Raw genomic sequence first — 24271 nt, 5'->3', positions numbered from 1 at the left:
TGACCACGGGAGGAGAAGGGGATGACAGGGGATGAGATGGTTGGATGGGCATCACCGACTCAATGGACATGAGTTGGAGTAAACTCCAGGAGTTGGTGATGGATAGGGAGGCTTAGCATGCTGCAGTCCATGGATTCACAGAGTCAGGCATGACTGAGCTACTGAATTGAACTGATATCCCAGTTGATTTACAAGGTTTGTTGAAGAGGTATACATAAAAACACAAGGCTTCTTAGTATGAATTTTTTTAACTAGAAACCCTGGAGTCAGTTAACTATATTATTTCATTTTACAGATAAATAGATAGGCCCAAATAGATATATCAATTTTCAGAAAGTTAAGAGAACTGAGATTCAATTTAGGAAGAATCTCATTTAGGGGTGTTTCAGCCCACCATGCTGCATTTCATTTGTGTATCTTGTTGGTTTTACAATTAATAAAAAATACATAGTTTTCTCAGAATCCCACAATTATACACAGAATCAGATAAAAGGCACAATCCCACTTGCCTGCTTTTGTCACTGCATAACTAACTTCTTAATCAAAGAGATTCTGCCATGCTAGATAGAGAAAACAAGAGAAAGTGGTCAATTATTAGAAGTGACTTTTGATCCAAGCGAGCAACTCTAAATAATTGTTACTGTGATCTGGATGCACATATTTCTGTACTCAGTTGTTAAAGAATCATTTCACTATCATCCTGAAAGCAAATAAAACCAGTATGTTCATCAAAGACCATCTATCACATGAGGTGTATGGGTTGTGGCAGTCTCATTTAACTGTGAAAACAACAGTTTATAAGCAAAAGTGCTAAAGCTAATTAAAAAACTGACATGATGTGTGAGGCGAACAGAAGTAACGCCATGGCAGGCAGCTTAGATTAGGAGTAGGCCTTCCTGCTTCTGGGTGGTAAGATTATCAGGCCACCTGGATACAACCAATCAGCTTAACACTGTTTGCCAATTAGGAACGGGGTGGAAACTCCCGGGAAAGTCCCGTGCGCAGGAAAGTTTTAAGTGTGTTTGACCAATGAAATTGCTTTGCAAACTTGTAACCAATCCGCTTAAACCAACTACCAACAGCGTGTGCTCACCCTATAAATTTGTGTAACAGCTTGGGCTCGGGGCTCCCTGACCCCGCACCACTGCGTTGGATGCGGCAGGAGCCCTGACTCGAGTCAGCAATAAACTTCCCTTTTTGCGAGTTGCATTGTCTTGGAGGCCTTCTCTCTTCCCGCTCGGGGATTCGGACATCGGGCATAACAGATGAATACTGTTATAAAGAATTCTTGAGAAATGAAGCTGCTTCTAAGCAAGTTTCTGGTGTTAAGAAAAAAAACAAAGCATTCAAACAGAGTATAAAATTAGGATTTAAATTCTGAGGGAGGTATGAAGATAGTGTGAAGAAGCTTTTCTGTAGTGAAAGGAAGGTGAATGGGGAAAGCAATAAAGTGAATACTTATTAACATCTACTATGTGCCAATGTATAATACATTATGTCATTTCATCCCTCACATCAATTCTATAAAATAGACATTATAGTGAAAGTGTGAAAGTTTTAGTCCATCCACTTGGCTCCTCTTTGTAGCCTGCCAGGCTCCGGTCCATGAAATTCTCTAGGCAAGAATACTGGAGTGGGTAGCCATTCCCTTCCCTAGGCAATCTTCCAGATCCAGGGATCAAACCCAGGTCTCTTGCATTGCAGGCAGATTCTTTACTGTCTGAGCCACCAGGGCAGCCCCAGATATTATAAGCATCCCACAAGGGAGGACACTGAAGCACAGAGATGAGGCAGCAGTGTCAATGTGTGACTAGTTGTAAGGTTATTGTGTCAGATATGAAACCCAGGCTTTATACCTGAGTTCGACTCTTCAAATTAAGCCTTAATTGATAGGAAGTAACACCCTCCCTTATGACTGTAATCATCATCTGTAAATGATTTTAATAATATGTGCCTGATAAGGGTCACTGAGAGGGTTATATATGCCACTGAAAAAGCACTCAGTGCTACGCCTGACACATGTAAGCACTCAATAAATCAGCTATTCAAGATTGTCCAAGACCACAAAACAAGTACATTCAGACAGGATTCTACACTTCTTCTGATTCTAAACTGAACTTCTGCACTGTAGCTGGTTACTACTTCAAGCTCCGGAGATTCCTGAGGGTAGAGAGTGATGTTCAAGGATGGGAAAAGATAACACAGAGTCTGGAGAGGACTGTAAGGCAGGGAGGTGATATGCCTGACCCTACTTTGAGGACAGCGTTCAGAACTATTAGGACAAAAGACTATAATTGTAAACTTGATCTTGGTTTGAGGGGAAGGATATAAATTATGAGCTAAGGGACATTCTCCAGTGTCACCAGTAGAACTACTTATTTTATCCAACATATAGCACAGATACTTCATACTTGATGTTATTTGAGTTTTCAAAAATATTTTGGGGACTTCCCTGGTGGTCCAGTGGCCGGGACTCTGTGCTCCCAATCCCGGGGGCCTGGGTTTGATGGGCTACAATTCATGGAGTCGCGAAGAGTCGGACACAACTGAGCAACTATCACTACCACTTCTTCCTTTCAGGGAACTACATCCCCTTAGCTGCAACTAAGACCCAGTACAGCCAAATAAATAAATAAATATTTAAAAAATAATTTTGGTTCTCTTGTCACTTTAGGTATCCTAAACAAATTCCTCTGTTTTCTATATTATTTACAAATCAAGTGGAAAACTTTTTCACAGCTAGAAAAATATCACTAATATGAATCTCCTTGCTAATAAAAAATTATATTGGTTTTTCTTCATATAAAAACAACTCAGACTCCAATCTCTTCTAATCCCAAAATGAAAGTAACTGCACATGGCTCCCTCTAGTGTCAAGACAGCAAAATATCAAGGTCATTTAATTTTCTTGTAAGATTTACACACTTATTCAATACATTTATATATTAAGCTCTGAGCTGGTGCCAAATACTTTGCTTATCCTCTTACTAGATATTATGGTCCTAATTATATGATATTTTATAATGTGAGCATTGCTGTTGTTGCTCAGTCCCTAAGTCTTGCCCCACTCTGAGACCCCACAGACTACAGCACTCCAGGCTTCCCTGTCCTTCACCATCTCCTGGAGTTTCCTCAAATTCATGTCCATTGAGAAAACGATGCTATCTAGCCATCTCACCCTCTGTCGCTCCCTTCTCCTCCTGCCCTCAATCTTCCCAGCATAAATGTCTTTTCCAATGAGTTGGCTCTTCGCATCAGGGGGCCAAAGTACTGGAGATTCAGCTTCAGCATCAGTCCTTCCAATGAATATTCCAGACTGATTTCCTTGAGGATGGACTGGTTGGAGCTCCTTGTTGTCCAAGGAACTCTCAAGAGTCTTCTCCAACACCACAGTTCAAAAGCAACAATTCTTTGGCACTCAGCCTTCTTTATGGTCCAACTCTCACATCTGTACATGACTACTGGAAAAACTATATGGACCTTTGTCAGCAAAGTGATGTCTCTGCTTTTTAATATGCCATCTAGGTTTGTTACAGCTTTCCTTTCAAGGAGCACCTTTTAATTTCATGGATGTAGGCACTATCCACAGTGATTTTTGAGCCCAAGTAAAGAAAATCTGTCACTGTTCCCACTTTTCCCCCATCTACTTGTCATGAAGTGATGGAACTGGATGCCATGATCTTAGATTTTTGCGTGTTGAGTTTTAAGCCAGCTTTTTCACTCTTCTTTCACCCTCAAGAGGCTCTTTAGTTCTGCTTTGCTTTCTGCCACTAGGATGGTATCATCTGCATACCTAAGGTTGTTGCTATTTCTCCCGGCAATCCTGATTCCAGATTGTACCTCATCCAACCTGGCTCAACGATGTACTCTGCATATAAGATAATAAGCAGGGTGACAATGTATAGCCTTGACATACTCCTTTCCCAATTTTGAACCAGTCCATTGTTCCATGTCTGGTTCTAACTGTTGCTTTGCTTCTTGTCCTGTATACAGGATTCTCAGGAGACAGGTAAGGTGGTCTGGTACTCTCATCCCTTGAAGAGTTTTCCAGTTTGTTGCAATCCACACAGTCAAAGGCTTGAGCACAGTCAATCAGGCAGATATTTTTCTGGAATTCCCTAGGTCCTTCTATGATCCAATGGATGTTGTCAATTTGATCTCTGGTTGCTACCTTTTCTAAACCCAGCTTGTACATCTAGAAGTTCTCGGTTCATGTACTATTGAAAAGCCTAGCTTGAAGGACCTTGAATATTACTTTGCTGGCATGTGAAATGAGCGAATTATATGGTAGTTTGAACATTCTTTGGGATTGGAATGAAAACTGAGCTTTTCTAGTCCTGTAGCCACTGCTGTACATGCTCAGTTACTTAGTTGTGTCTGATTCTTTGCAACCCCTTGGACTGTAGAATGCCAGGCTCCTCTTTCCTTGGGATTCTCCAGGAAAGAATATTGGAGTGGGTTGCCATGTCCTCCTCCAGGAGATCTTCTCTACCCAGGAATCAAACCCATATCTCCTGCATCTTCTGCCTTGCAGGCAGATTCTTTACCTCTGGGCCATTTGCTGAGTTTTCCAAATATGCTGACATATTAATTAAATGTAGCAATTTAACAGCATCATCTTTTAGGATTTGAAATAGCTCAGCTGGAATTTCATCATCTCCACGAACTTTGTTTGTAGTAATGCTTCTTGAGGTCCACTTGACTTCACACTCTTTTAAGATGTTTACTCTAGGTGACTGACCACACCATCGTGGTTATCATTAAGGCCTTTTTTTTTTTTGTATAGCTCTTCTGTGCATTCCTGCCGTCTCTTTGTAAGGTCTTCTGTTTCTGCTAGGTCCTTATCATTTCCGTCCTTTATTTTGCCCATCCTTGCATGAAAAGTTCCCTTGATATCTCCAGTTTTCTTGACGAGATCTCTAATCTTTCCCATTCTATTGAAAAAGCCTTCTTATATGAACAATGCAAAGACATGTGACCATATAAAGTGTATTTTAAATCCCAATTAAGAAAGCACAGTGTAAATAGCTTTTCTAAACAGTGCTATCCCACTCAATTTACATTTAGTAAATGCACAAAACCAATAAAATGCTAATAAATATCTTAATGTATTATAGATATGACAACTGTTTTAACTTTTTTCTCTTTTGTTCTCCTTATTTATGAATTTAAGAAAATGGCCATGTGAGCCAATTTTAGCCCAACAAAATTGACCAGAGTGTTAGACAATTTTCTGAGAGTATCAACAGAGATATATTCTTGGACATAAACAAAGATAAACCCTTGAGATATAACATGAAATAATGGTTGTGAACACAAAGCCAAACTCTCTAATGTGCTAAGCCACTTTTCCTGTCTTGTGTTATCATCAATAGGTGTTCTATAGAAAAAGGATTCCCTGGTTATGTAAGATTAAGATATGCTAGGTTAAACCAAACTTTACTGAAGGACCTCTCAACATTTTCAGTATGCTAATGTGGGTGGTGAAACGCCAATACAGAACAGTATAAAGCTTTTCCAAACTGACTTGACTATGGAATCCCTTTTCTCTCAATAATATCCAGTGGCATCAAGGAAACTAATATGCACTGGAACAGAGCTTGGGAAAGGATCTAATCCAAAACTGCATCAGTTCTGCTCTCATCACAAACCTCTAACGCTAGACACTGCACCCACCTGACCCCTTTTCAGCATTCCCACTATCTTTCCTGTTTGGTAGCCACTGACTTTGCTTTGAGATCTTGGTGTTCTGGGAACTCAAATGCACTATGATCCCCTGGTTCATTTGATTAAAAAAGCACGTGGCTTCAAAGTTTCTGACCTCATGCCATGTATCTGTCTCCTTCATACTCCAAACAAATCATTTCATTCTCACTCAAGTGCTGAAATGGGAGATGCCACTTTCACTCTTTCACAGACCTTATCTATGGACTCATCCTGAATGCAGCCTGAATCTTAGCTGGAAGACAAAGTGTAATAGTTTAATGTTCAGACTTAGGTAAAAAAGCAGACTACCTCAGTCATCCCCAGGGAAAGCAAGGGCCAAAAAAATAGCACAATCTGACCTGAAGGAACTCAGCTCAGCTCAGCTCACAAAGGCATTGAGAATCATCCTGGGGATGGTGCCCAGCCCTGGCATAAAGTGAGGAAAAGGGGAGGAGAAGGTGAGGCACATAGGCAACATGGAAACAGGACAGCTTTCTGAATCCTCTGGAGTTGAATCCTCCCAGTGCAGCTTCAGTAATTGGCTTGCTGGAATCAACTTAATTCCTAACAAACATAAAGGAACACCCAAAGCTAAATGTGAAGGTTAAAAATCTATTTTGGATTATCTACCTTTCATTGTGATTCAGAATAATTAAGAATAGTATGTTTATTTTAGTCAGAGTTTATAATACTCTTTTTAAAATGAAGATGGATACAGATGGTCAACAAACACATGAAAAAAATGTTCACTCAACATTACTAATTATGAAAGAAATGCAAATCAAACCTACAATGAGGTCATCACCTCACACTGGTCAGAATGGCCATTATAAAAAAATCTACAAATGATAAATGCTGCAGAGGGTACGGAGAAAAGGGAAATATCCTACACTGTTGGTGGGAGTGTAAGTTGGTACAGTCACTTCGGAGAACAGTATGGACATTCCTTAAAAAACTAAAAACAGAACTACTACATGATCCAGCAATCCCACTCCTGGACATATACCTGGAGAAAACAATAATTTCTTAGTGAACAATTAATTATTCACTTTATTTATTTATTTATTTCACTTTATTTAGTGAAATTAATTTCACTAAAAAATTAATTAATAATTTCTTAGTGAATAATTAATTAGTGAACACCCTAATGTTCACTGCAGCACTATTTACAATAGCCAGGACATGGAAGCAACCTAAATGTTCATCAACAGAGGCATGGATAAAAAATATGTGATACATATATACAATGGAATATGAGCCTTAAAAAGGAACAAAATTGTGCCACTTTCAGAGACATGGATGGACCCAGAGACTGTCATATAGAGTGAAGTCAGAAAAACAAGTATCATATAATGCCACTTATATGTGGAGTCTAGAAAAATTTTTACAGATTAACTTGTTTGCAAAGCAGAAATAGACACAAAGATTTAAGAACAAACATATGGATACCAAGGGGGAAGAGGGGAGTGGGAGTATGGAGAGACTGGAATATGTATGTATAGACTACTATGTATAAAATAGACAACTAATGAGTACCCACTGTATAGCACAGGAAACTATTCAATGCTCTGCGCTGACTTAAATGGGAAGGAAATCTTAAGAAAAAGGGGATATATGTACACATACAGCTGATTCACTTTGTTGTATAGCAGAAACTAACACAACATTGTAAATCAATTATATGCCAATAAAAATTAATTAAAAGATAAAATGAAGATGGATCTGTTTTCTCAAGGTATTTGATATTTTCTTCTAGGACCTAAATTTCAGAGAAAAGCCCTTGAGAACACGATGAGGCATTTTTAGATACACTGATGTCAGAATATTAAATCAGTAACCATTAATCAAGTAAATCAAGGCCTATCTCATTTCATATCACTGTATCTTTAAATTCTCTTAATAAAGTTCATAAATTCTCAACTCAAACAGCAATTTAAATTTATAATAGAAATTGATAATGCAACTAAAAGAAATTCATTGTTACATAACTAAAATTATGTAATTACACATTTATTCATAAAACAACAAAAGACTTAGGAATAGATCTGTTTATTGTACTGTGAAAATGGTCTTGATACATGTGAGAAACATTATATACTTTGAGGACAGCATTCAAAATTGTTAAGACAAAAGACAAACTATAATTTTAAAATCAATCTTGATTTAAGGGAAAGGCTATAAATTATTGGCTGGAATGCATTCAGCATGAACTCAGATTCTATATAACACAGAAGCACAAAAAGAGTACAAAAGATGTTGGAGTCCAGTAAGCCCATACCTAAATTTTAACTGTAAAGCTGCAAAGACTTTTTTGTTTATTCTTATATACTATTTTTCTTCTGAGACAAGTTGATTTTATCTCCAAGACTTAAGGCCATTCCCTGTAAGAAAGAATGAAGATGTTTATACAAAATTATTAAAACTATGTGTAATCAGTAGGTTATTCCATCTTACCAAGCCCCCATTCAATGATACCACATCAACACTGAAACTAAGATGTACAAAACAGACTCAACAAAACTTTACTTAGTTAAGTACTTGTAGTGCTAGATTTAAAAAGAGTCATTAGATTTCAAAAAACTAAAGAATATATTCACAAATACCCCACAGTAGTTAATCCAATTGCAAATAAACCAGAATGACAAACCCAGAAGGTGGGCCATTTATTAAAGGAAGGAGTTCTATTTCAAGAGTGAAAAGTGAAAGTGAAAGTTGCTCAGTCATGTCTGACTCTTTGTGACCCCATGGACTATACAGTCCATGGAATTCTCCAGGTCAGAATATGGGAGTGGGTAGCCTTTCCCTTCTCCAGGGGATCTTCCCAATCCAGGGGTCAAATCCAGGTCTCCTGCATCGCAGGCAGCTTCTTTACCAGCTGAGCCACCAGGGAAGCCCAAGAATACTGAAGTGGGTAGCCTATCCCTTCTCCAGAGGATCTTCCTGACCCAGGAATCAAACCAGGGTTTCCTGCATTGCAGGTGGATTCTTTACCAAGTATGATTATTATAAATATGTGTGTGTTCTTAAGTCACTCAGTTGTGTTTGACTCCTTGCGACCCCATGGATTGTGGCCCAGCAGGCTCTTCTGTCCATGGGGATGCTCCAGGCAAGAATATTGGAGTGGGCTGCCATGCCCTCCTCTAGGGAATTTTCCTGACCCAGGGATCAAACCCAGGTCTCCTGCATTGCAGATGGATTCTCTACCATCTGAGCCAGAGTGAGGTTGCATTAGATGCATATATACTATATATATTATAGGAAATATTAAAATAGTATATATTATAGATATAAAATAATAAAGTTATAAATATAAACTTAATATATATTATAAATATAAAATAATATATAAATCTAAAAATTGTATACATACACATATATATATATGCATATAATGTCAACAGTACAAGTCTGTAAGGAAAGACTGGCTATAATTTCCAACAAGGGAGAATTTTTTTTTAGGAGGAGTTATTTCACAAGAATAAAGAAATCAATAGATGGTTATTTAAAATGGGATAAATAAAATGGGCATTTATGTGATTAAAACAAGATTTGATACTACTATACTACCTAAGGTTAAACGGGCCAAAAGGGACCCCCTACTGGTCCCCAACATTAATAGCCAAACATGTCTGTTCTATTTACCCAGTTTTAAAATATGCATTTAAGAGGATACAAAAATTTGCACTGAGATATTTGACCAGTAATTATTGGGGCAACAGCTAGACAAAAGGGACTGAACTCCTCAGCTCAACCTCACTCTGGAGATGCCAGAATTTTTTATACAAAGGTCAGTAAAATGGACAGGGGGAAAAAAAAAGAAAACTTCTAAAACTCCTCCTCTAAGACCAAGCTTGTTGATTGGATTGATTGGATCCTAAATGAAAACAAAGGTTAAACGCATAAAAATTTACAGAAGTGAGATGAAAGTATATAAAATTGGTACATTTAAATGGACTTTACATAAGATGGTTGGCATCCCAGGTAGCTCAGTGGTAAAGAATCCACCTGCCAATGCAGGAAACATGGGTTCAATATTTGGGTCGGGAAGACCCCCGGAGAAGGGAATGGCAACTCACTCCAGTATTCTTGCCTGGAAAATCACATGGACAGAGGAGCCTGGCAGGCTACAGTCCTTGGGGTTGCAAGGAGTCAGCCACAACTGAGCATGAGCAATGCAGAAAACACCAGTGTGCCAGAGGATACTGTATACAGAAATGAGAGAGACACAGATCCTCTCTTTTTATTCAGTTCAGAGACCATCTTAAAAAAAGCAACCGTTACCTGACTCTTTGCACGAATTCTTATGTGGCCAGTAACAGGGGCCTCTGGTCCCTGTTGTATTGGCTTCTCAATGCTAACATTTGCAAGTGCATCTTCTCCAAATATGGAACGAGCATAGAGGTTGGCTGCCATAAAGCCACAGTAACCAGAAAGTGCCTGCAAGAAATTTGTGATAAATTCAATACTAGAGAACTACACATAAGCAAGACTAAACAGCATAGGTAAATTATCACCACTTAAAGCAGCTTATTCACCACTTATTCATACATGACTGTATGAACTTGTTGATACTCACAGAACTACATGTGTAAAATGCGTGAGCTTTACTGTGTCTGTATCTCGATAACCTGATCTTAAAGAAACAGCACTTATCCTAATTTGCATTTCTATATTTTCTTTGTTTAGAGTTGTCTGACTGCCTCCTACACCAGACCTTAAGCTCTATGAAGACTATTTTTATTTTCTCCATTATTGTATATCCAGCAGCTCACAGAGTATCGGGCATATAGTATTTATCAGACTCAGTACCTGTTGAATAGACTAACATGAATTAAAGCCTACTTGATTCAGTCTGGCAGTATTCTTTCACTGATTAAATAAGTACCACAACATTAGCAGAAATTTTATAAAGAAAACTTCCTTACATTCTCAGCTTCAGTTTTTGGTCTTTCTCTCTAGTCTTTTTTTCATACATACACAAACATAGCAGAAAATCAGAGTATATTAACAATTCCATACTTGGTCAGACATATTCTGACCCACAATCAGAATCAACAAAAGAGGTCACGGACACTTTCTCTCTAGTACACTGTGCAGCAAGTCTTCAATTGAAATGAAGAAGACTGAAAAGAAAAGCCAACCTGACTATTTAGTTGGGTCACTGCTCGAGGGACAAGCAGATACTGCTCCTGTCTCAGCAGAAAGCAGTAAGCAGGTTCACACATTCTACGGGATAGTTTTTTCTAACTAGTCCAGAATGACACTGCTTTTCTCAGGCTAAGTAAAAACACAATATACTAGAGGAAATGCAAGAAAGCCAAGAATCTACCATTACTCTGTATCAGATTTAAGAAGTACCCAGGCAAGCTTACCTTCTCTGGAGTGAGGCATTTCATGTTGGTTGACTTTAGTATGTGCTGTAAATAGTCGTTTAAATCAACTATATTTGTGTTAACCGTCACCTGTACAGAGGAAGAGAAAAAAAGTCAAGAGATTATACTTTTAACAGAGAGAAAGTTGTGAATTTCTTATCTTGGGGCTGATAAAACAATCACTTATGTGTCATATTAAAACCTCCTTCCAAGTACTTAAGGGGAAAGGGTGGACAATGAAAAGTAAATGACATCTACAAAATCTAACAAACTGTAGGCTGGTATCAGAACTTTCGAGTACAGATAACTTCACAGACAATCAACATGTTGTGTATAAAATAGTTCTAATAAAAATCAAGGCTCACAGGAACAAAGTTCACTAGCAAGCCACTGACTTTGCAAAGCTTCTATTGGATACTTATTCAATGGTAAGTTTCTATTCATATACACAAGGGATGGAACATTGTTTATAATGTCTTGAATAATTAGATTAATTATAGAACTGTTACTCTCACCAATTTACAACAGTAACTTAACCAAACTACTTGCATGCTTTCCAGTTAAGGCTAATTTGTAAGCACAGATACTGAAAGACTTTGCTTTTCACATCTGGGATTAATTTTATCAAAGAATCCCTCAACACTAGCCAAAAAAAAAGATAAGGAGTTTAAGAAAATCGTCTAAGGACTAACTTTGTTTTCCCATTCAAATTCAGCCCACATCTGACGGAATTCGGCATCAGTGCAAGTTGCAGGCTGTATATAGTCCATGATGTCAATGTGAATATCACTGAGGACCACACAATTTCTGTCACTTGCTGCTCCAGAGACATCATAAACTGCAATTTAAAAAGATTCCCAATCACCAAAGGCAAATTTTAATTTAAAAGTTTTCATATCTCTAAATAACAACTATGATACTAGCAAATAGTTTTGCTTACTATATACTGGGCTCTATTCTATATGTTTTACAAATTAATTACCTATTTAATATTCCCATCAATCCTATGTTACAGTATTATTACTTTCCATCTTATAGAGAAACAAAAACAGAGAAGTTAAGTTGCTAGGTCACAACACTGGTTAAGCAATAGAGGCCAGGATTCAAAGTCAATGAGTGCTTGCATAGCAGTTGCAATGTGTTATAGACACCGTGGAAAGATATATAGGTAATAGTGTTCCCACACTATTAACAGGTGCCTAACAAACATTTCTGGATGAATATTGCTGAGCTATAGTACTTAATGACACAATACTGTTTGATACTATAAATGTTTCTTCCATTGTAGAAAGTCATCATCTGACTAGAGCCTACCTTTCCTCCTTTTAGTCTCTCCTCTTGACATTCCCCCACGCTATCTACTTTTAGAGAAAACTAAGCTTACCAAGAGTAAGTTCCTTTAATTTTCAGCCCCATGTCTAAAAATAAATGTATTTTTCTCTCAATCAACTTATCAACTTTCACCGCCTCACTTTTGCTGCCTCTTCTCATCAAGGTTAATACTTGCTGCCATCCGTGACGCCTGCTTTGGTTTAGGACCTCACTCCATCAGTCATCACCTCTTTCACTCTTAATGTCTTTACCTTCATACTGACTTTCTTCCATTAGAGTTTATGAACATAGTCAAGGCTCTTGCATCTTCAAAAAAATCTTCCCTCATCCTTTACTTCTTTTCTGGCTACTGCCCTCTCTCAATCTTATCAAAACCAAGGTCCTACACTCAGAGTGATCTACACTCACTATCTCTATTTCTCCAAGTCCAATGAAGCCCTGAACCTATCACCATTACCCAAGACATACCATAAGCAATGTTTTAGTATCACTGATAGTCAATCTAAAGGACCCTTCTTATAGATCTTCTGCAGCTTTAGACACGTCTTCAAGATTTTTCCTTACTTCTCTAACCACACTTCCTTTATAGGCTTCTCCTTCTTTTAACACTGCTCTGGATAAAAAACTCTGCACAGCTTTTAATATTCTTGTTCTCTTGGATTCAGTTTTCAAATCTCCCCTTCTCTAACTCTTTATGCCCTCTTTAGGTAATTTCTTCCATTTCTATGGTTTAAAAACAAATATTTATCTCTACTTTAGACCTTCTGTTCAAGTTCCAGGCTCATCTCGAACTGCCCTTCAGTAACTTAAAGACCCTTTAATTTATTATATCTCTCAAATCTGTCCTTCTCTCCTGTATTCCATTTCAGTGATTAACATAAACACCAACCCAACACACCCAAGGAGGAAATCTGAGGGTTGCTCTAGCCACTTACTGTTCAATCAGTAACCATGTCCCGGACATTCTACCCCCTTAATATCTATTATATCCAGCCCTTCCTCTTCATCCTGGCCATTACTGTGCTGGTTCAAACTCTCCGTCATCTCTCACCTGGGCTACTGCAAGTCTACCAGCTAATCTTCCTGCCTCTTCCAATCAGTCTTCTTTAGTGCTGCCACAGAAATATTTAATCATGTGATTCACCAATAATTCCTCAATGGCTCCTCTTTATATCCAGGATCAAGTCTGAAAGTCTTAGCATGACAAGTACAGTACAGCTGCCACTGACCTTCTCAACCTCGCTGTTTTCTACCATCAGGCTCTAGCCCACTCTCAACTCCAGGTATATCAAACTACTTGCATTTGATTCAACTGAATCTCTGTCTGTAGATCACTTACTGATCTTTCAAAACCCCACTTGAGCTTCAGCTCCTCCACAAAGCCTTTCCTCCCAACCCCCCACCACTCTGCGAGAAATAACCGAACCTCTGCAGAGACTTCCACTTCACCCAGCACAGGCTTCTGTCACAGTACTTAACATTCTGTACTGCACATTATCTATTTCATGTATTTGTTTTCCCTTACTGAACTAGAAGCTATCTGAGGACAGAGATTTTTTTTGTTCCTACCACAGAAACTGTTTTTTAAAAAAAGAGAGCTTACTGACTAAATACCTTTGTGCAAGCTAATCCCTAGGCGGCCTGGCAACAAACACCTGTGCACAGTTTTAGACTTAGTTCAACGGTTGATAACATTCCTTCCCCCTTTATAAAGCCTTCCATAGTTAGCATTTCCCCACTATGATCCCAAAGAACATAGTATATAAACTAGCTGTCAGCATACTGTATTGTAACTTTATATTACTTATTCTTCTCCTCTTGCTTGACAGTTTGAGGACAGTGACTCTCATTTCTGTACATCCAGAACATAGTACAACCTTGAATAGCACAACAGATGCCCCATAAATCAATAATGAATGGATTCAAGTCCTGTCCTCAAGAAACATCACACAGCTAGATCATTACAGAAATTCTTTAATAAAAACATCCAAACATCACAGGCTATAAAACAATTCCTTACCTATATTACCAAAAATTATTCCATTTTCTGTTGATGCTACTTTGACATTAGCTTTGATATTTGCAAAATCATGAGGAGCAAGAGTCAAAGGAGATGGCTTTTCCACAAGTTTCAAGTCCCCTGAAAAAAAATTTAGATGTGGCTAAAAAGACATACATATTAACCTCTCCAAACATAAAACCTTAAAATACAGTTTCTAGCAAATAGTTTCAATAGTTTCTAGCAAAACAAGGAATAAAAGGATTATGATTCAAATATGAGGACAAAAAAAATCATTTAACACTATTATTCACATCAATATGCACAGTTTCTTTTGAAAGGTAATAGGCTTCTCAGAATAATCCTATATTTAAACTCATTTATGTGTGTGTGGGGGGGGGGCGTATTTTGGGCATACCATTTTATTTCAGTGAATGGATAGAAACTTTTCAAAAAGCTAAAGTCTTAAACTATACACTCCATTACAAAGAAAGATAAAACAACCTGAAGAACGAATTAGTTCTTTATGTAGGCCTCAAGCTATGCTGAGGAAGACAGGGCAGAACTATGTTCTCCCTTGATTTCTTAAAGTCTCTTAACTCTTGCTTAAGTAATATAGAATTTTGTAGGGAAAGTGCACTGTTCCTGCATACAATTTGTATTTTCCAACTTCAAAGCCAGATGTGTAAATGATCAGAGAAAGTCTAATTCATGTGTCTTTACTAAGAAGAAAAATAAAAAACTCATATTGCTAAATGTGATAGTGTATTACTTTGGCCACACATGGGGTATGTATTTAGTTATGAACTCAGAAAATACCTTGTTCTGCACTAATGCAATTGAAATTAACTAAGCTACCTGGTAAATCTGTGATATTTCTTATATATATATTTATGTATATTTAATAGTTCTTATGTATATAAAAAAAATTGACATATGTTAGATCAAGTTCATTGAATAAACCTATACAGGAATACCAAAGAACATAAGCATAAGAAAGTATCACAGAGGCTCAGAAACAAAGACTTGATTCAAAATATCACAAAGGCTCAAGAGAATTCTTATACTAACACTTGTACACTTCTCTTAAAAACCTGTCATAAAGATCTACCATATAATAAAATTTTCCTTTTATGGTAAATTTCCTTACCCAGAGTAGCTAACTCTAACGTGCAGTTCTGCAAGGTGTCACTGGTTTGGTTCACAACAAGTACATCCAGGACGATATCATACTGGTTGACATGAACATAGGCTTCTGCATACACAGGGTCTGAGAAACCTGTCAACTGGGTAACCTGTCAAACAAAAATAATCAAATGACTGAGACAATCAAATATATCCTAGCCAAATGACTAGAAATGTTAGGTCATTAACAGATGTACTTAGATTAAACCAGTCATTCAAAATGGGTATAGTAAAATTGTTTTATAATTTAGACATAGTAATTGAAACTTATACACTACCATGTTAAATACGTTCAGCAAATACATTAAACATTATCCCAACTTAGGAACTGAGTAGATATGAACAGATTTTCAGTTAAATCCCTCAGGACATACACTTACTGGTTGTTACTCAAACTCGGGAAAAATAATTAGAAGCAAGAAATTCTTGTAATTCCATGAAGATGAATTTTTAGATGGACCCCCACCAAAACTTTTAAAAAAACGCCCAGTTCAGTTCAATGCTCAGTCATGTTTGACTCTTTGCAACTCCACAAAAAAAAAAAAAGAAAGAAAAATCCAGAGTATATATAATATTTTTAAAATGTAATAGTCACCAAAAACATAGGCAGAAAAAAAAATAGGTAAAGTAGACTACATCAAAAATCACAAACTTTTGTGCATCAAAGAACATTACTAACACAGTGAAAAGGCAACCCACAGAATGGAAGAAACTATTTGCAAATCATACATCTGATAAGGGACTTGTATCCAGAATACATAAAGAAATCCTACAACTCAACATAAAGAAAACAACCGACCAGATTAAAATCACTTGCAAAGGACCTGAGTAGACATTACACCCAACATCACTAATCACTAGGGAAATGCAAATCAAAACCAAAACAAGATGTCACTTCATATCCATTAGGATGGTTACTATAATGGAAATGAAAAATAAGTGTTGGCAAGACTATGGAGAAATCAGAATCCCTTCTGCACTGAAGGTTGGAATGTAAAACAGTGCAGCTGCTATGTAAAAAGTACAGCGGTCCTCAAAAAACTAAAGCAGAATCACTATACTATCCAGCAGTTCCATTTCTGGGCTTAACACAAATGAAAGTAGATATCAAAGAGATATCCAAACATCCACATTCATGGCAGCATTACTCACAACAATGAAAAAGGTGGAAGCAACCCAAGTGTCTATCAACAGATGAATAGATAAACAAAATGTGGTATATATTTAGCCTTGAAAGGAAAGGAAATTCTGACACATGCTACAAAATGGATGAACCTTGAAGACATTAGGCTAAATGAACTAAGAAACCAGTCACAAAAGGATGAAATTGTATGATTCCACTAATATAAGGCACCTGGCATAGTCAAATTTACTGGGATAAAAAGTAGAATGTGACTACCAAGGGCTGAGGCAAGATGAAAATGGGGAATGTTTCATGGGCACAGAGTTTCAGTTTTGAAAAATGAAAATAGTTCAGGGGACAGATGATGCTGATGGTTACATAATAATGTGAATGCACTTAATGCCACTGAACTGGACACTTAAAAACAGTTAGGAGGGGATTTCTCTGGTGGTCCAGTGGTCAAGAATTCACCTTGCAATGCAGGAGATAAAGGTTTGATCCCTGGTCAGGCAACTAAGATCTCTTATGTTGCAGGGCAACTAAGCAAGCGTCATAACTAAGACCTGACGCAGCCAAATCAACTGATATATATGTTTTTAAATAAGTTAAGAGCATAAATTTGATTTTATGTAAATTTTACCACAATTTAAAAAAACAAAGTGAAAAAATTTTATAACTGTAATACTGTCAATATCAATTTTAAGGGAAAAAGTGTTTTAGTAGTTCCTATTCTGCCACTGATCTTACCTTGGGCAACAAAATCAATTTGAGACTTATCCAACAGAGGAAGGATTAAACTAGGTCATAGATGTGTAAATTTAATATTTGAGAAAAGAGAGATATCAGAATAATTTTCCTAATGAAATCCTATATGGAACTACTGTTTAAAGTAGCAGGGGACAGGAGAAACTGAAGGCAGGGTGTGGGGAAGGAGGCTAGTGTTGTACCTTTTAAAAGCTCTAGTTAACCTCTCAGGATCCCTTGGCTCTATGTTTTAGTTTACGGTAATTTTACACACAACTGGAACAAGTTATGAAATTAGCCACGGGACTAACAGTACTAGCATATAGAAAAGTATCAGGTTCCACCGAGTTTCAATTCATGTTTAACGAACCTATCAATCACAGTAAAGACAAAAAAATATGCCGTACTAGTTATTTTTCTTTTACAATAAACAGCAGGACCAACACATTCTTGATTACTACTTTCTTAGGCAGTCAATTTAAATAATCCACTGGTGTATTTGACATATCGTTACCTTGTTAAGTTTAGACGCTAGGGGATCTGCGGCTTCTTTTCTCTGCGTGTTACCCATTGCTGCCAGCAAACTCAGCTGAAACTGATCTTCCTTGCAGTTCATTTCATTCTTTGCAGTTAGTTGCATGAAGGAAATGGGGTCATCAGGCTGTACTGTCACATTCCTCTTTTCAGATTCTTTCTGTGTTGCAAAAACAATATACAAACTCTTTAATTTGGAAAAAAAGATAGCTTTCAGAGGCCTTCAACATAGACACTCCTCACACATGAGAACTGAAAAATCAACAACAAAGAACACAAAGCACTTTTATGCCTTTATCATATATATACCTTACCTTTTGGGATAATTTTTCTTCTTCAAGTTTAGCAGATAACATGTGAGAAAGGGACTGTCTGCATTCCTTATTGAAAATGTCATTCATTAAAGGTGAACATTCAGATAAGACCTTGAGGCACAAGGAGATTCGATCTACATCATCGTCTGTAATTGGCTTCTTAGGAAGAGAGGATTTTCCCAAATGTAGGATAGTCGCCATGAGCAACATGGCTTCAGCAACAAAAGACTAGACAAGGAGAGAAATGGTTTATTTACTGTCACGCTTCTTCAAATGCAATAATGTCACTTTAACTCAAAATCCAAGAAACTAAACCTAATATCACTTAACCTGAATATTTTAGATTTTATTTTTTCACACCCTTCTTCCTGCCACCCTCTAAAACCTTCATTAACCCTTAGCTGATTGAGAGCAAAGACCTTTAAACTATTTTCTCTTACACTTTCCAACTTCAGAAAGCTAAAAGAATGATTCGTTGTTACTGTTCAGTCTCCAAGTCATGTCTGACTCTGTGTGACCCCATGAACTGCAGCACGCCAGGCTTCCCTGTCTTTCACTATCTCCCTGAGTTTGCTCACTCATGTCCATTGAGTCAGTGATGCCATCCAACCATCTCATCCTCTGTTGCCCCCTTCTCCTCTTGCCTCAATCTTTCCTAGCATCAGGGTCTTTTCCAATTTGTTCTTCCTATCAGGTGGTCAAAGTACTGGAGCTTCAGCTTCAACATCAGTCCTTCCAATGAATATTCTGAGTTGACTGCCTTTAGGATGGACTGGTTTGATCTCCTTGTAGTCCAAGGGACTCTCAAGAGTCTTCTCCAGCACCACAGTTCAAAAACATCAATTCTTCAACTCAGTCTTCTTTATGGTTCAACTTTCACATCCATACACAACTACCGGAAAATCACAGCTTTAACTATATGGACCTTTGTTGGCAAAGTGATGTCTCCGCTTTTTAATACACTGTCTAGGTGTGTCATAGCTATTCTTCAGGAGCAAGTGTCTTTCCAATCTCATGGCTGCAGTCACTGTCTACATTGATTTTGGTGCCCAAGAATGATACACTTCACCAATTGTTAATATTCTGCCAAAACTGCATTCTTTTTCTAGCCATATATGTACATTTATTTTTTTGACTTGGGCTTCTGAGATGGCTCAATGGTAAAGAACCTGCCTGCAATGCAGGAGATGTGGATTCAATCTCTGGGTTGGGAAGTTCCCCTGGAGAAGGAAATGGCAACCCATTCCAGTATTTTAGCCTGGGAAATCCCACAGACAGAGGAGCCAGGAGGTCTACAGTCCATGGTGTCACAGAGAGTCAGACTTCTGACTTACCAACTAAACAACAACAATTTTTTTGGCTTAACATATGAAAGTAAGAATCTTGACTTCATAAATGCTTTAGCAAACATCTCTTGATTCAGGACAGTTTCCTGGATAATCATAATATCATTATCTCACCTAAGAAATGTAACAATTCCCAAATATATCTACTACACTCCAAATTCAACTAAATCTTCCTAATTGTCACAAAATTTTTTTTTTTAAAATCCAGGATCAGGTTCATGCATTTTATTTGATTATTATTCTCTTTAGCCCCTTTTAATCTAGACCGGTCCCTTGGTTTTCCATATTGTTTTCCACCATTGTGATGTATATGTATCTACACATTGTGATCAGCATACATATATGAAAAAATTATCAGAAGCCTAGGAAGAACAAATGTAATAATCCTTTGAGTCCAGATATGGTCTCCAGAAGGAAAGAGAGGGGGAGACTGAAAAAAGTAGCTAAAGAAATAATAACCAAAAATTTCTCACATTTGATAAAAACTATGAAACCACATATTCAAGAAGCTCAATGAACCACAAGAAAAGGAAACATAAAGAAAATCACACTAAAGCATATCCTAATCAAATGACTGAAACCTGAAATTATAATTATAGTGATAAGGAGAAAATCCAAAACCAGCTGGAGGAAAACAGGACACACTCCACAAAGAGGCACAAGAGCAACATCCTGATAGTACTGAAAGCCAGAGAACAATGCAGCAACATCTTTACAGTGCTAAAAGAAAAAACTGTCAACCTAGAATGCTATACCTACAAAGATATCTTTCAAAACTGAAGGAGAAATAAGGGCTTTTTCAGACAAACAAAAACCTAAAGAATTAACTGTTAACAGATCTGTACTACAAGAAAACTTAAAGCAAATTATTTAGGCAAAAGGTGTATGATACCAGAAAGTCAGATCCACATTAAGAAATGAAGAGTGTTGGAAAAGGCATATATGAAGGAAAGCTAAGACAGCACAGTGATGAACAACCAAACTTCCTTCTGCCTTGTACCAAAGGTGGCAAATTTCTTGAACTAGTAGGTTACCAGAAAGCTGGTTCTCTTAAACAGATTCTGGCAAATGCTCTCCCAAGTTGCAGAACCAAGACATAAAATGTTGGAGACTTTTAAGAAGCATAATTTAAAGAACAGACAAGACCTAAATAAATATATAAGGGCCCTCAGAGAGTTACAAAGTAAGTTATTCCTCATAAATAAAAGTAATTGATTAAAAAAGATAACACATCTTATAATTTACCTGATCCTCTGACTCTTATTTATGGATTTATGAGGAAAGGTATATGATGGAAATTTTTTAAAAAATCCTTCAAAAATCCCTAATCTAAAAATAAAATGTCTTATTATATGGAGGTTTGACTACATGAAAGAATCTAATGGATTATCATGGAACTATTACATACTATTATGACTAGGAAGGGTTTAGAATAGCATAGGGAACATGTTATAAAGTTAAATAAAACTACAATATGGTAAAACACAAAATGAGCACTACTAGGGAAATAGTGTTTCACAGATAAAAGTCATAATAAACTCTTTCTGAGGAAGGAAAGATTTTCATTAATATATTTGGTAATGTAATCCTGTCTTTTGATGTTTCTATCTCCACTACAATAGTAACAAGATTTGTACTTCAGGCTTTAACCATGACTGATTTTCTTCTCATTAATTTACATTACATCACTCCTTATTTTAGCAATGTGAAAAAAGATATGAATAAAAATAAAACAAAAAACACTCAGTTTTACAACAAAGTGGTTTTTTTTTAAATGAAAGCAAAGACTTTTTTCAGGCAAATGAAAGCTGAGAGAATTCATCAGCAGCAAACCGGCAATATAAGAATAATCAACTTCTTCAGGCAGGAAGAAAATAACAGATAGAAATCTGCATGTATACAAAAAATGAAAAGCACTGTAAGCATAACTTTTTCTTATTAAAAAATATTTAGAAGAAAATTGACTATTTATAATGTATGAATGGATAAACAGTAATAGCAGAATATTAGTCGGCCTGAAAAAAGAAAGAAGTTCTGACAATGCTATCATTCAAATGAACCTTGAAGATATGCTAAATGAAATAAGCCTGTCACCGAAGGACAAATATTATATAATTCCATTTATACTAGTATAAACAGGCAAATTTATAGAGGCAGAAAAGCAGAATGGTGGTGGCCACGGACTAGGGGAGGGAACATGGGATTATTGTTTGCTGCTTATTTTCAATTTGGGATGATGAAGTTCTGGAGAGGGATAGTGGTAATGGCTAAAACAATTTGAATGTACTTAATGACACTGAACAACACACTTAAAAATAGTTTAAATGCTAAACTTTGTGTTACATGTATTTTACCAGGAAGAAAAATAGGAAAACAAACAAAACAAAAGGAAAAAAAACCCACCCAGAATGGCACTTGAACTTTGTCCTGTTTCCAACTCTCAACTACTTAAAACTTGCTAAGTATATCCCTTCCCAACCTGAGTCTGGTCACTAGGTAAATAAGAAAAGGGAAGGAAATGGTACATGTATACATAAAAGATAATTGACTATTTAAAACAAAAATAATAATAATGTATCACAGGGTTGATTAAATGACACACAGAAACACAATATAGGACAATAGCATACAGGATGGTAGCAGGGGTTGGGTAGAATGACAGTACATTATTACAAATGAGTATACAGTCAGAATGGTCAGAAGCCATGAAGAAGGTATGAACTGCAAAAATGGGAATATATTTAAGAGGCATTTCTAGGATAAAACAGACAATGACTGGCAGGATGAAGATGTTGGAGAGACAGGCATTTGCTTCACTGGGCTTTGACTAATCCCAGCAAACAGAAATAACTTCATAAACCCTTGTATCACTTCCACTGGACTAATCATACTGTGTTGTTATTACATTACTATGTCAATTTTACAATCATTATATTATATATATATATATTTCATTATATTACTGTGTCCATTTCCCCAATTAAAGCATAAACTCTTTAATGGCAGGAACTTAAGCATTCATTCACTTTTGGGTCCTCATTGTTCAATGCATATAGCAGGCACTCAATATTCATGTTAGGTAAATGTAGAATAAATGAACTTACATTTTGCTTTTTCTTCTCCTGAACCAAAGCCACATAGCGCAAGGCAATCTTGGTCAGAGTTGTGGCAAGGGAGGCAGCAACAAAGAAATCTCCATCCAGAAGGAATCCTCTTAGGGGAGGTCTGCAAAGCAATCAAGGCAAATGAAACCCACCAACTTCTTAAGCAGCATGCAGCTTTTGTATAAATGACTCAAGGAAGCCTATTTCATACTCTCGCTGCCACCCTTCGATGATAAAGATCTCAACTAGCTCCCTCTTTACCTCTCAGAATAAAAAAGGAAAAAGAAAAAAAAAACATACATGGCTTTAACACATCTGCAATGTTAAAGGAGCTAAATAAATAAAGAGAAAATGGTCAAAGGTGTATATTCATTTATTGCATCCCTTTGGGTAGTTCCAAACCTCTTTAAGCCTCAAATTCCTCCTCTATGAAATGTTGCTAATCAATACGATACTGTCGAAGACTATCAGAGACAAGCTATTTATTTAGTACATACAATGCCTAATACATAGTAACCATTAAAATTTTAGACATCATCAAAATTTTCATCATCTTCACTATATAATTGGAGAGCAAATATGGAGGAAAACATCAAAATTTTATTTCATCAATTAGAAGTGCAAAATCTTGAAAATACGTTTTCCAAATGCTATTTGGAAATAAAACTCAAATATCATTTGTTACCTCCAGTTAGTATTTTCTATGTGAGTAAAGTAATCTTAGTTTAAATAGAACACAGTCAATGAGAATATTTATTAGGAGCAGAGAATTAAAACTATTAACACAATTTCTGGAAGAAAGAACTTAAACATCCTTTTCCTTCCAAGTACCTTAAATAGTGAAGATTTCTATTTGGGTCAAAAGAGTAAACTAATAAAAGAAAGAAATCCTCTGACTGTTTTATACACAGAAGTATAGCTTGCAGGGCACAGCTGCTGCAAATTACCTTTCTTCCTCTTTCTTGGTTGGTCTAGAACTGCTAAGGGCACTCTGAGTTGCATAGGTGCCCATTTCAGTTACCAACTTCTGAACTGGTCCCACAGTTATTTCTTCTTCAGGTTTTAATTCACCAGCTTCTTTTTTAATCTCTGACTCTACAATTGGGATCTAAAAATCAAATGGAAGCATCAAATATCAGTAGGAAGCCAAACATATTTAAATATTCAATAATTTCTATAGCTCTCTACAGAACTATTCCCTCAATGGGGTTTTTTGGAACTTGGGACTCCGCTTCCAATTTTCTTTCCTTCCCAGAATAAAGCACTGAGGACAGGAGCTTTGGAGTTGGATGCTACTGTTAGTGGTATGTGTTGAATGTGTTAGTCACTCAGCCATGCCCAATGCCTTGCAACTGTATGTAGCCCACCAGGCTCCTCTGTCCATGGAATTCTCCAGGCAAGAATACTAAAGTGGGTAGCCACTCCCTTCTCCAGGGGATCTTCCCAACCCAGGGATCCAACCCAGGTCTTCCACAGTGCAGACAGATTCTTTACTGTCTGAGCCTTCAGGGC

The 24271-nt window shown here is 36.9% G+C and overlaps 1 protein-coding gene across 1 annotated transcript in view; it reads right to left on the bottom strand.

Moving 5' to 3' along the window:
• Positions 1-7739: 7739 nt before the first annotated feature.
• Positions 7740-24271, bottom strand: part of COPB1 (COPI coat complex subunit beta 1) — a 34230-nt gene continuing 17698 nt past the window's right edge. Inside the window, exons 12-21 of the mRNA XM_061147226.1 lie at positions 23707-23867; positions 22760-22880; positions 18310-18537; positions 17976-18155; positions 15560-15704; positions 14431-14550; positions 11771-11916; positions 11079-11168; positions 9988-10143; positions 7740-8087 (exon numbers count right to left, since the gene is read on the bottom strand). Coding sequence (XP_061003209.1) covers positions 8028-8087; positions 9988-10143; positions 11079-11168; positions 11771-11916; positions 14431-14550; positions 15560-15704; positions 17976-18155; positions 18310-18537; positions 22760-22880; positions 23707-23867 — 1407 coding nt within the window. The 3' untranslated portion in view covers positions 7740-8027. The remainder of the gene's footprint in view (positions 8088-9987; positions 10144-11078; positions 11169-11770; positions 11917-14430; positions 14551-15559; positions 15705-17975; positions 18156-18309; positions 18538-22759; positions 22881-23706; positions 23868-24271) is intronic.

Source organism: Dama dama, chromosome 1, assembly GCF_033118175.1.
Source record: "Dama dama isolate Ldn47 chromosome 1, ASM3311817v1, whole genome shotgun sequence".
Classification (NCBI taxonomy): Eukaryota; Metazoa; Chordata; class Mammalia; order Artiodactyla; family Cervidae; genus Dama; species Dama dama.
Note: the sequence above shows the minus strand (reverse complement) of the source record. Positions and strands in the feature narration are given on the sequence as shown.